This window comes from Heptranchias perlo, chromosome 22 (assembly GCF_035084215.1).
Source record: "Heptranchias perlo isolate sHepPer1 chromosome 22, sHepPer1.hap1, whole genome shotgun sequence".
Taxonomy (NCBI): Eukaryota; Metazoa; Chordata; class Chondrichthyes; order Hexanchiformes; family Hexanchidae; genus Heptranchias; species Heptranchias perlo.
In genome coordinates this window covers 23,802,930-23,817,026 of record NC_090346.1, presented here as the reverse complement: position 1 = coordinate 23,817,026, position 14,097 = coordinate 23,802,930, and the positions used below count along the sequence as shown (strand labels likewise).

The 14,097-nt window shown below is 42.5% G+C and overlaps 1 protein-coding gene across 1 annotated transcript in view; it reads right to left on the bottom strand.

The window, feature by feature from the left end:
• The window catches only part of LOC137340965 (uncharacterized), a 125,938-nt gene extending 115,866 nt beyond the window's left edge, over positions 1-10,072 (bottom strand). The window contains exons 1-2 of the mRNA XM_068003775.1: positions 9,862-10,072; positions 7,450-7,643 (exon numbers count right to left, since the gene is read on the bottom strand). Coding sequence (XP_067859876.1) covers positions 7,450-7,643; positions 9,862-10,001 — 334 coding nt within the window. The 5' untranslated portion in view covers positions 10,002-10,072. The remainder of the gene's footprint in view (positions 1-7,449; positions 7,644-9,861) is intronic.
• Between the last annotated feature and the right edge of the window lie 4,025 nt (positions 10,073-14,097).

Genomic DNA, 14,097 nt, shown 5'->3' with positions numbered 1-14,097 from the left:
TTGATATGTGGATGGTTTGGTTTTGGTCTGGTTGTGAGTTGGAGAGAGGGATTACAGCTCCTGCACAGATTGTATTCCATTGTATTCCATATCTAACTCACACCAAGTTTTTTTCAGCCATCACCCCTGTGCTCGCCTTGATTTTAAAATTCTCATCCTCGTTTTCAAATCCCTCCATGGCCTCGCCAATCCCTTTCTCTGTAACCTCCTCCAGCCCCACAACTCTCCAAAATCTCTTTGCTCCTCCAATTCTTGCTTCTTGCGCTTCCCCGATTTTAATCGCTTCACCATTGGTGGTCGTGCCTTCAGCTGCCCAGGTCCTAAAGCTCTGGAATTCCCTCCCTAAACCTCTCCACCTCTCTATCCTCCTTTATGATGCTCCTTAAAACCTACCTCTGTGACCAGTCACCTGTCCTAAAATCTACTTATGTGGCTCGATGTCAAATTTTGTTTGTTAACGCTCCTGTGAAGCGCCTTGGGACGTTCAGGTCTGTAAATTACCTAAAATACCTAAATAAATACTTTAAGTGGCACCCCGCCGGCTTTAATTGCCTGCGGGACTCCCACATGCGGGGGCTGCGCGCGCATGTCAGCGCGTCTGTGGGAAACCCGGAAGTGGGCAGGTTGGAGCCGGGCTCCCGCCCCGCCCCGGAATCCCCGATTTTCGGAGCTCCCCCGCCAGGAACGCATCCGATCGCGGGTGCTATAATCGACCCCAATATATTAGAGTCTCCTTTTATAGGAATGAGCTTTTGGCTTATTGTAGCAATCCCACCTCTGTCAGAAAGTGCATCGTTCGAACCCCACTTCAGACAGTCCCGGTGAGTGATCTCTGGCTCTGAATTCTGGATTGATACTTCTGTCCGGTGGATGTGGGTGGCCCCTCCCAACTCATCATATGGGTTGTGGGAACCCATAAAACCCTCCCACCTTGTAGGACTAACCACCTTATCTGCTGGTAAAAGGTGGATATGGCCATAGAAGGAGCGTTAACGTCACGATCTGTCAGACAGTTAATCTGTGAATCTTTCCATTACTTCACACTATTCTTCGAAGGAAGAGTGTGAAGATGTGAAAACAACAACTATCCTTTTACTCTCTTACACATTGTTATTTTCCAACATGGCTTCCAGATTTTAGAAAAATTAAGATGTTCAGCACAGCCTTATTGCAATTCCAACAGCAAGCAAATGTACAACGTGTACCCCCTTAATAACCAGAAGACGCCCAGACCTTGAAATTGCATGGCTGTTCCAACAGGTCCCGCTGTAACTCGAGTGGGAGTCTGGTGGACTAGCGGCAAACTCTGGAGCCCGGAGACGCTGGGTCCTGAACTTGTAATGGAGTTTCCTATGGTATTGTTTGGAAGTGGCCCACCACAAACAAGACCATGGATGTGAAGGGGACAGAGCCAAGGGCGGGGACTCTCTAACACTGGGAGTTCTTCCTTCCTCGGCCTCAAAGTGGCCCAGCATATATTTGGAGGCTGATATGAATAAGATGATGCAGTGGGTCTCCTGGGTAGGAGGGGAGGGTTCCAGGCTGGGATCATGGGCTGGTCCCTGAAGATTGGAGAGAGGGCACTTTTAAAAAAAATGTTTAAAATGGCTCACTGACACACAAGCTGCTGGGGTCACAATCTGCAATTTTCAAGAGTGGGGGGGAGCTTGGCATCCCCACCCCCATAATGTCAGCATAACCCCTTAGTAACCAGCAAACATCCAAACTTTAGCCTCTCAGTAACCAAGATAGTCGTGGCAAGCTAAAATAGCTTTCTTGATTATCATATCTCACTGAGTTTTTGAAACAAATCTTATAGGAGAACTCACATCACAACAAATATATATATATACTATATATATAATATATATAGTACCACTATCATAAACATTTCACTGAATATCAGATATAAAAATAAATTAGGGTCAGAAACTGGAGCCAATCCAAATCAAATTAGTTCTCCGAATTAATCTGGATTTCCTTTAAAATGAGAGAACTCTCTGTTCTACAGGAAAATTGTAAACAAACAAGCAATTTGAAGCTTATCCAAATTCCCACTTCTAATTGATTACATTTGTGCAGCCATTCAAATCTGGCATTGTTTAATGGGTTGGGGTGGGCTCTACGCAAATCGTGCAGAATATCCAAACCGAGACCCATCTACTCATCCATAAGGAAGCCACTTCTTTAGTCTAAGCTTTTATTTAAAATTAATCATCATTTTATTCCAATTGTTTATACACCCAAATCCTTGTGGTTAATTACAGCAATATGACTCCAATTTACTTTACAGCCAGCATATGCACGAATAGCACAACAAACACAAGCCTACAACTAATGCAGATTTCCCCAATATATCTGTAGTGCATCAACCTACCAATAATACTGTGGTCCTTGCTTGTTATATTTTTTCGTGGATCCTATTCCATAATGTCCTTGCTTAAACATTTTATATTTGGTTTAGTGTAACTCTAACCATTCACATATAATGAACATATAACTTGTTTAGAACGGTCAGGTTAGTCCCATTTCAACATAATACCCCACATGCTAATTATTTTTGACAGTTCCTTTGTTTTGCAGTAGCTCAAATCAGTGACATCTCAGGAACTCAGCCCCCACTGCAATCTGTAAACTTCACGGTTTGAAACTGTGCACTGCAGTGAATGTTCAAACAAATGGGGATGAGCAGTATTGGCAGTCTTCCAAAGAGGCATCAGCTCTTGTTATTTCTTATTAAATACTGTAATGTATTTGGGAATAAAAGGGTAAATTCATCAGTCTTACATTCCCAGGGAGCTGCACTAGGGTCAGAGAATTGGGCACTAGAATATTGGAGCCTACTCTCCAGCCCATGCCTTCTTCAAGCAGGGCTTCCTCCTGGGAGCATGGGATTGACGAGTGTACCCTAAAGTACAGCTGGGTTGATTAAATTCAAATTTTATCAACAGATTCTACCAATGCAAACTCAAGGTGTTAATGAAATCCTGAACTTGTGAAAATATTTCTATCTTAAACCCAGTTAATTTCATCTTATTTCTCGAAAAAACACTCAATCTCACAGTACAGTGTTCCCAACCTCCCTATCAACTGGCTACTCATAGAATCATAGAATCATACAAAATAGGAGCAAGAGTAGGCCATTCGACCCTGCTTCGCCATTCAAAATGATCATGGCTGATCATCTGACTCAGTAACCTGTTCCCGCTTTTTCCCCATTTCCCTTGATCCCTTTAGCATTAAGAAATATATCTATCTCCTTCTTGAATATATTTACGACTTGGCCTCCACTGCTTTCTGTGGTTCACCACCCTCTGAGTGAAGAAATTTCTCCTCATCTTGGTTCTAAATGGCATATCCCGTATCCTGAGACTGTGACCCCTGGTTATGGATTCCCCCATCCATCGGGAACATCCTCCTTGCATCAAGTCTGTCTAGAATGATACCCGGACTTCATGGGTTAATGTACGAGGAGAGATTACACAAATTGGGGTTGTATTCTCTGGAGTTTCGAAGGTTAAGGGGTGATCTGATTGAAGTTTATAAGATATTAAGGGGAACGGATCGGGTGGATCGAGAGAAACTATTTCCGCTGGTTGGAGATTCTAGGAGTAGGGGGGCACAGTCTAAAAATTAGAGCCAGACCTTTCAGGAGCGAGATTAGAAAACATTTCTACACACAAAGGGTGGTAGAAGTTTGGAACTCTCTTCCGCAAGTTTGGAACTCTCTTCCGCAAACGGCAATTGATACTAGCTCAATTGCTAATTTTAAATCTGAGATAGATAGCTTTTTGGCAATCAAAGGTATTAAGGGATATGGGCCAAAGACAGGTATATGGAGTTAGATCACAGATCAGCCATGATCTTATCAAATGGCAGAGCAGGCACGAGGGGCTGAATGGCCTACTCCTGTTCCTATGTTCCTAGTCCTGTTAGAATTTTATATGTTTCATGAGATCACCTCCCATTCTTCTAAACTCTAGTGAATATAGGCCTAGTCGACCCAATCTCTCCTCATACGTCAGTCCTGCCATCCCAGGAATCAGTCTGGTAAACCTTCATTGCACTCCCTCCATGGCAAGGACATCCTTCCTCAGATAAGGAGACCAAAACTGCACACAATACTCCAGATGTGGTCTCACCAAGGCCCTGTACAACTATAGTAAGACATCCCTGTTCCTGTGCTCAAATCCTCGTGAAATGAATGCCAACATACCATTTGCCTTCCTAACTGCTTGCTGCACCTGAATGCTCGCTTTCAGCGACTGGTGTACAAGGACACCCAGGTCTCGTTGCACCTCCCCTTTTCCCAATCTATCACCATTCAGATAATAATCTGTCTTTCTGTTTTTACAACCAAAGTGGATAACCTCACATTTATCCACGTTATACTGCACCTGCCATGTTCTTGCGCACTCACCCAACTTGTCTAAATCACATTGGAGCCTCTTTGCATCCTCCTCACAGCTCACATTCCACCCCAGCTTTGTGTCATCTGCAAACTTGGAAATGTTACATTCAGTTCCCTCATCCAAATCATTGATATATATTGTGAATAGCTGGGGCCCACGCACTGATCCCTGCAGTACCCCACTGGTCACTGCCTGCCACCTGGAAAAAGACCCGTTTATTCCTACTCTCTGCTTCCTGTCTGTCAACCAATTCTCAATCCATGCCAGTATATTCCCCCCAATCCCATGTGCTTTAATTTGCACACTAACCTCTTGTGTGGGACCTTATCAAAAGCCTTCTGAAAATCCAAGTACACCACATCCACTGGTTCTCCCCTATCTATTCTACTAGTCACCTCCTCAAAAAACTCTAATAGATTTGTTAAGCATTATTTCCCTTTCATAAACACATGCTGACTTTGTCCAATCCCGTTCATGCCTTCCAAGTGTTCTGTTATCATATCCTTTATAATAGTCTCTAGCATTTTCCCCACTACTGATGTTAGGCTAACTGGTCTGTAATTCCCTGTTTTTACTCTCCCTCCTTTTTTAAATAGTGGGGTTACATTTGCCACCCTCCAATCTGTAGGAACTGTTCCAGAGTCTACAGAATTTTGGAAGATGATCCACCAATGCATCCACTATTTCCAGGGTCACTTCCTTTAGTACTTATCTTTTCTATCACTTGCTTTATCAAACGATTCATTAGAAACATCACAGCTTACAGGATCACAAGCTACACACTCCACCATTAGCAGTGCAACAATGTCAAAAACTTGCATTTATATAGATCATAATAGATAAAAGGAATAAAGGAGCAGGCACCAAGTCATGATGTGACAATTAGCACAAGTGACTGAAAGCTTCGTTGAAAAGATGGGTTTTGAGAAGTTATTTCAAGGAGGAGAGCGATGTGGAGAGGTGAAGGCTTCAGGGAGGCAGTTCCCGAGAGAGGGGTTGAGTCACCTGGTGGGACAAAGGGAAGAAGAATGCTCAAAATTCCAGAGTCAGAGGATGGAAGATTGCAGATTGGGATGTAACTCTGACAACAGTTGTCAGAGTTAGGGTGGGGCAAGGCCTTGAAGATGAGGGTGAGGATTTTGAATTGAATGCACTGGAGATCAGGAAAGCAATATAGGTCAGCAAGGAGTGATGGGCGAGCAGTACTTTATGCAGAGCAGGATAGAGGCAGTGGAGTTTTAAAAAGCTGGAGTTTATAGAGGGTGGAAGATGGGAGGCAGCAAGAGGCAGCAGTGGGGGGGGGGGGCGATTGGGCGCGTGGCAAAGCCGCATGCACCAAACTTACCGTTTCCGACACGATTGCACGTTGATTGATAGTGGTTAACGTCCTCTCCGGATTTCGTGCCTGGCAGCTAGCCTGATTGACAGGCTGGCTGCCATCAGGAGCTGCAATGCAGGGGGTGGAGGGGGGGGGGGCAAGAAAGAGAGCCAGACGTCATCCGGCGCTGGAACGGAAGACCGGAGGGGAGGAGAGGAAGACCGGGGGGGGGGTTGATGAATGGGAGATCTGGCACTGGACTGGAAGACCAGGTCGGAGGGTGGGAGAGGGGGAGAGGGGAAGATCGGGAGGGGGAGAGGGGAAGATCGGGGTGGGGGGGGAGAGGGGAAGATTGGGGGATGAGAGGGGAAGATCAGGTGGAGAGGGGAAGATTGGGTAGAGGGGAAGAAGATCGGGGGTAGAGGGGGAAGGTTGGGTAGAGGGGAAGAAGATCAGGGGGAGAGGGGGAAGGTTGGGGGGCATCGGGGGAAGATCGGGGGGGACATTGGGAGGATGAAGAGGGGGACATCGGGGAACATCAGGAGGGTGAAGAAGGGGACATCGGAGCGGGAGACATCGGACATCGGAGCAGGTTTCAAAGGTAGATGCATTTGATGTTTTCACTACCTTGCATGGTTTTTTATTTAATTTATTTAATTTCTTTTTCCTGGTCTAGCCCTTCACGCCTGGTTTCACCAGACATGAATCAGAAGCGGTGGGCAAGCCACTCAGGTAAGTTAAAAATCTTTCTAATCACTTACTCTGTCACAGGTAAAGTGCCTTAAGTACCTCAATAAGGTACATTTGGCTCTTTAACTGTCATCTCACCAGCAATTCGTTTTCGGGTGGCCCATGCGCACACAGGTGGGTCCCTGGGAAACTCAGAAGTCGGCGGGTTAGAGCCGGCTTATGAACCCGAACGGGATTTCCGCGATTTTCGGAGCCCCCGCCCCCAACACACCCGCATTTGCCTCCTAAAATCATCCCCATCGAGTTTGGAGATGACAAAGCGATGGATAAGGTTGTGGGGTGAGGTTAGGGATGGAGGTAGGCAATATTATGGTGGTAGAAGTACATAGTCCTAACAATGAATATGGTATAGGGTTGGAATCTCAGCTCTGAGTTGAACAGGACACAAAGAATTCACATTGTCTGATTCAGCCTTAGCAGATGGCCAGATAAGGGTGGAGTCAGTGGAAAGGCAACCGAATTTATGGCCAGGGATAAAAATAAAGGCCTTGGTTTTCCCAAAACTTCTGAACAAGAGGAACGAATAGTTTTTAATAAAATAACAACCAACCTTTACTCACCATCCTGGCTGATGAAAGTTAGTTTTTCTTTTTGTGTTTGTGTATTGTTACTCTATGTAGAGTTGCTGTAATCATTTATATAGGCAGTTAGGGAGACCATGCAGAGGCCTGATCAAATTTCCACAAAGAATGAACACCCACATATAAGTCTTTACCCATAGTAAAATGAGGTTGGTTATACATAGGGGCCACTAAAGGAGCACAAGATAATTTCCCTTTGTGAAAACATATGGCTGCACAGTTGACGCCAGTGCTGGTAATAAAGCAATGTGCACGTGATTACAACAAATGTTTGCTATGTAAAATTACAGGAAAACAATCTGCATAATCTGAGGTACAAACACACAGATCAAAAGGATAGAATCTTCTAGAAATGAATAAATATTTTGAACAATTGCTGAGAAATTACCTTCATTGATATTGTTTTGTTGTTTTAAGGTTGCATCCATGTGCAGGAATTGTGGGATTGTCTGCCCATTCTTCATATTGTGCTGAACAGTTCCGGTCAATGCGATGATCAAACCCTCTTGGTACTCCTTTAATCCCATCACATCTACCTCAAAAGCTTTCTCATCCAACTGCAGACTGGAAACCAGCAAATATCTAAAGTCAGGCAACAATGCTGTGTTAGTCCAATCAGTCACAGATAAATAGTGTTACAAAGCCAGAAGGTTTAACACCTGCTTGTATAAAAAAATGCATCTGCAGAAATCTTTAAACCAGGGGCTGTGAGCAGTGAGTATAGGAATGATATGTAACACCTTTCAAGAAACTGCCATAACAAATAACAAATAATTAACAAACTTTTCATTGGCAGGTGGAGGCTGTAAAGAAAAGTCAAACATCACCTCCATTTCTGATCCTTGGCTCTGACCTCCATCAATCTTTTTCCAAATGTTATTCACTTAAGTTTGTCACGGTTGGCATGTTGCCTTAGTAGGCAAGATGCAACTGGCATACATTAATTGAAACAGATTTTGGCAAGGAAGTTCAAGATTTGCATTGGAATGTTCCCTTAAAATATTGTACCAGAGGTGCAAGTTGCACTAAACAATCATATTTCCTAAACATTGGGCCCTACATTCTTAATCACTAGTGTCACTTAAAGTCAAAGGGGGTTAAATTGGTTCCCGAAAATGGGCGCGGGGACTGCGGTGCACGATTAACCTGCATCCGCTCGTTGAGATGCAGGCAGCACGTAACATTCGTGCTGCTTGCTGTTTTACATGATTGCTGCGTGCAGCCAGCACTACCTGCACTTTTGCGTCAAAATATAAGATACGGGTCTGAACAGAGATCAGGAATCGCACACGTAAAACACAGATGCAGGTCTTGTCCCTATGTTTACAAATTGTTAAGTTCTTTCAGAACATTGAATAAAAGTTGTTCACAACTATATCCCACATCCTCCAATCTGCACGCCAGACCCCGCCGATCTGAGTTTGTACAGGGCCAGCGAGAGTGCGTGCACCAATGATGCACTCTGATGATGCACTAGAGGCCTTGCTGCAAGAGGTGGAGAGGAGGAGGGGCATCCTAAATCCACAGGGGGGCAAGAGGCCCTCCAGACATATGCTCCCGAGGCAGTGGGAGGCAGTAGGGGATGAGGTCAATGCTAGGAGCATAGCACCACGAACATGGATGCAGTACAGGAAGAAGTGCAATGATTTGACACGAGTGGTCAAGGTGAGTGAGTTCAACTGTCAAGTGGCATCTCCTACCAACTGTGCCACTAACCGCATCCACTGCTCCACGCACTACACACCCCATCACCCACATACCAACAAACCCTTTCAATCAGTACTCAACTCTTCCAATCAGATGCTTCATCTCACCCTCACACATTACCACTGTTGCAAACTGCACACCCACAACTTACAGGTCACACACACTGGCAGCTATTCAACCCATGACAACCACATCATCCAAACATCTTGGAGGACACTCACCGACACATGTCCCACTTTCTTGCAGGAGAAGGTAGCATATAACAGAAGGCAGCAAGTGGCAGTGGCTCTATGGAACATGAACCTGCTGTCCTCTCTCAGCATGACAGCATTCCTGTCCCACTCCTGCCACTCTGCCAGTGCCCTTGCTGTTGCCTGCTGGCTAGCCAGCCTACTCCCTGTAGAGTATTGCAACATTACTATAGGAACATAGGAAGATAGCAACAGAGGTAGGCCATTTAGCCCCTCGAGCCTGTTCCACCATTCAATGAGATCATGGTTGATCTGTGACCTAACGCCATATGCCTGCCTTAGCCCCATATCCCTTAATACCTTTGGTTAGCAAAAATCCATCAATCTCAGATTTAAAATTAACAACTGAGCTAGCATCAATTACAATTTGCAGAAGAGAGTTCCAAACTTTTACCATCCTTTGCATGTAGAAGCGTTTTCTGACTTCACTCCTGAAAGTCCTGGCTCTAATTTTTAGGCTATGTCCCCACGTCCTAGTATTCAAGTATAGGAGACCTCCAAAAACAGGCACAAATGCATCAGCAGCCAGAAGCAATAAGCCAGCAATGAACCTGACCTACCGCATAATCTCCCTCCTTTACATGGTGCCGGCATTCGTTACCTACGCGTGTGCAAACGCCTTTACCAAGATGGCCTCCTGCACACGTCATACCGGAAGTGTGCGCACGCATGTCATTTTCGGTGCTTAGGAGTCCACATAGTGCATACACAACGGGCGCTACGTGGCCCAATTTAGCCCCCAAACTCTTTAAACGTTGGCACATCGTACAGTTCTAAATATTTAAACAGAAATTGTGCAAAAGGCATTAAAGTTTCTGCAACGTACTCTACGCACATTTTACCTTGAATTATATGCTTTCCCAGTTATTCGAAACTGGCTGTTCTCTGGTCCAGTCAGGAAGCTCTGGTGTAGGGAAGCTTTAATACCCAGAATTCTGACATTCCTTTTACTCTCATTCACAACATCAAACTCCGTTACCATAAGATCTTTACCATTGGAGTGGAGGTAGAATGTGCCGTTGTAATTGGTCTCCCCATAATTCTTTGAAATTGCAAAGACCTGTATATAGAATGTTACAAGAATTAAATCAAATTAAAATGAATTGAAAAAGATTTGTAACAAGTCATATTAAAGGCACAAGCTCCTATTAGTTTTCTACACTAATAGGTGTAAAAGTTATTTACAAATTAATCTGCAGAATATTCTGCTCAATTGTTATGCCAAGCGTCTATTCATTTATAGATTAAAGACCAATAAAAATAAGTGATACTGCGTCTCATTTAAAAAATGACTAATATCGCAATTGTGCTCAGTCGCCTTTCTTCTCGGTCTGCAGAGTAAATAAATAGCATTTAAAGTTAATGGTTAAGGTTCCGAGACTGAAATATATTAAAAGACATTTAAATAAGTATGTAATTTTAAAAATTGGAGCTCCTTAGATGGCTGACTTGGTGAGGAAAGCATATAGCTGAGCCATACAGACCAGAAGGTTTAATTTCCTGTCTGTGCTGAGTTAGCTGATCTGGCCACTATTCATTCCTCAACCAACACCACAAAAATGAGATAACTGGTCATTCATCTTATTGTCATTGTTGGACCTTGTGTGTGATGTGTGCAAATTGGCTTCTAAACTTGTCTACAAAACAGTGACTACATTTTCGAAGTATTTCACTGGCCCTTACAGAGCCCACAGGATTTTCCTTTCATTGAAATTAATGGAAGGAAAGCAGGTGGGTTCTGTTAGTGGCGTGCGAACCTTCCCACTAGATTGTCCTTTCTGCGCTCTGCCCAAACAAAAATCTACCCTTGGTACTTGATACAGAGTACACAAGATGATGTACCTGGAAAGTGTATGGTATTGCTGACTGGTAGGGATGGCTGAACTGGGAATAAACTTGCATCTGATTGGATGAGCCATTCACCTGAACAGAGAACTAGTTGAATACAAAAAAAAGGTCAGTAGAAATAAACATCTTCCTAATTTAGAATTTTTAACAAAATAATTCAGTACTGAAGGGACATTTTAATGCCGACGTTTTAAAAAATAAACCAGTTTCTTTTTTAGGTTATTCTGACAATATTTTGAATTATAAATTTATCTACATCTCAGTGAATTACCCTGATAGGACATTTACATTAAAAAAATGTTATTGGAGAATTTATTTTATGCAATGAAAAATGTGTATTTCAACAGTTAAAATTTCAGCTTTTTCAAAGGAATTTAAGACATTCAAAATAATCTAATTCCAACCAAAAACAAATAACCAACCAATAAAGCCAGTGTAGCGGCGTAGTGTACAAGTGAAAACAGGTGCATGGAAGAGTTATCTTCTGCGGCTTGAACTGTGGCTTTTAAAATTTTAAATGAACCACAAACTATCTGCCATGGATTAAGATGAGGGCTGATGGCAGCTTGGTGCCACAGCATATTGAGATTCAATCTTCTGATACCATCAAGGGTAGATGACAAATGGAGGCCTGGCATTTCCCCACTGGGAGGGAAAAAACCAAAACGAGTCGTCTAGGTCAGTCTTATGTATGTCTTGTGGCATAATCAACAGTGGAAGTCTAAGAGCAGATCTCCTGCCTACACCTTGGTGCATGCGAAAGGAGAACCTTAAGTGAGGACAAACCACAAAAGTTGCAGAAAAAGAGTGAGATTATCCCAAGGTAGACCTCTCTTTATAGCAGCTAAAAATTGGTGAACTACTACCCCAATGGCTCAGGGCTAAATGCACCATGTGGTGTTGCTTTTGAGCCATACATATCAGGAAGGTCCTACATTCAATCTTTGGTCTGCACTGAGTTAGCTGATCTCAGCTGGAACACAGTAGTGGCACTGGTATTTGGCTTCAATGTCTCTGGGCTGGGAAAGGAAAAAGTTAGGGTTCCCATTCACTATCCACTAATCCCGCTTGGAAAGTTCACACTGGAGAAGGAGCGATCTTAATGAAGTAATGAAGTTCTAAAGGATATAAACATCAATATGCTTCACAAACCCCTAAATTTGACAAGAGAGCATAGCCTCAAACCTAGAAGAGAGAGCGAGTGAACAGGCAGCTTGGATTTAATTACTTTACACAGAGGGTGATGAATGTGTGGATCAGACTGCAAAGGGAAGCAGTGGAGAAATGATTGTATCAGCAATTTCAAGAGGGAGTTGGATAAGTACCTGAAGAAAAATTTGGTCGAGAGGTAACGTGGAATGTGATATTTCCTGTACACAGGGACCATCCAGATGGACTGCAATGGTCTTTTCCAGTCCTCTATATTCCTATGTTCCTATGTCGGGTAAGTACAAGATTTACTGTAGCCACAGTGAAATTGCTCAGCAACTTTCATTGTCTAGGCCCACAAAACAGAATTACAAAGATAAAAACATCCTTGAGGTAGGCAATGCATGAAAATAGTCCGTAAGGGGCTTGAAAGGACTGAAATGATTGGGTGAGCTAGATAGGACGAATGGTTTATTTTAATTTCCACATTCTTACAAGCGCAGGATTAAGTATTAAGGACTAAGATGTCAAAGTTGCTCTTATGATAGTATTTAAAAAAATAATATCCAAATGTTCAACCAACATTTTGCTTCTAACCTGTGATGTATCCAGTTTATTGACGGTAAATTTGCAATTTGCTCCATAATTAAAACCCTCATTCTTGTTCTGCATTGTGAACAGTTCCCCATCCAGGATTAAAGTGTGTGGAACTCGTAACTGTATAACAAAGAGAAACAAGCAATAAAGCAAAAATGGCGTAGATAACTTTTAAATATTTTATTAATATGCCTGTTAAATGGCTGTTAATAACTAGCAGTGGTTTAACAAACCAGAATCACATCAATACAGAACCTCAGTATACCTGTAGACTGTGGTCTGCGTCAAAGTGCATAAGGTACCAGAAATCTGTGTCCGTAGATTTATTCTGATATTTTCCATGGAATTTCAGAGCATCTTTTTTGTTGATTTTCACTGTTGCTTCTGCCTCAAATTGTGCCTGTGACATAAATCATCTAAAATTTTAGTACTTTCATAAATTACAGATGTAAATCAAAGACTGCATGTAATACAGAAATAACTCTTAACATTGAAGAAAACTAGTATTTATTCATGAACTGCCAGCGGCCCAGGGAAATTCCTGTTCGCACTGTGATGTTGATTTATGTAAAAGCACTAATATTACAGTAATAAAGTTATTCAAACATGAGGACAAACTTTTTATACCACAATATAAACATCACAGTCTAGAAATTTCTGTTAGCGGATGCTTTGCAGACTCCTGTAGCATTCCTCTGTCCGCTATTCTAACATTGCTGTCAACCATTTATTTTAAAATGGATATATCTGCTAAGATAGTGTACAGAGGAATGCCACATGAGTGTGTTAACCATTTCTCTCTTGATATCACCAACAGCAATTAAATTAAAACATTTAAAATTAAAGAATTAAATTCTCTTTGCCTATTGCTCCTCTTTTTCTTCTATTCCCTCTTCATTTTATCTTTTTACTTATCTTATTATTTTTACTCTAGGTTTCTTTTATTCTAAGTGATTTAATCCATTCTACCTAATTAATCTTTATTTTCAATATTTACCCCAATTTTAAATAATTTACTAAACTTGGGGGTTCTGGTCGCTATGTGTAGGAAAACTGTAAACACCTTATTGAATGCATTTGTGGGCCAGGGTTTTCCTCAGTGCTCTTGGTCAAGAATCATATCAGGAAATTCTGCACTCCTAACCTGTGATTTTCTGACCATTAATTCTGATACGTGAGTCTGGGTAGAACTGTGGTCACCAATGTTACTCTGTTGCGAGTAATAGATAATGGGACATTTTTCTGCGTTAAAGGCGCTATACAAATGCATGTTGCTGTTGTAATTAAAAATGAATATAAGGCTCAAGTTCAATCTTAGGGCTCCATTGATATTCACAAAACGTTTCATAATTACAGTTCATGAGGCCATTAGGATGCCTCCATTCAATTGCAACATTTGCAGATTCTAACACCCATGAACTCGTTCTCACTGAAGTCAGCAAACCTCACTCTTGACTTGTCATTTGTTTTGTGCAGTCCTATAA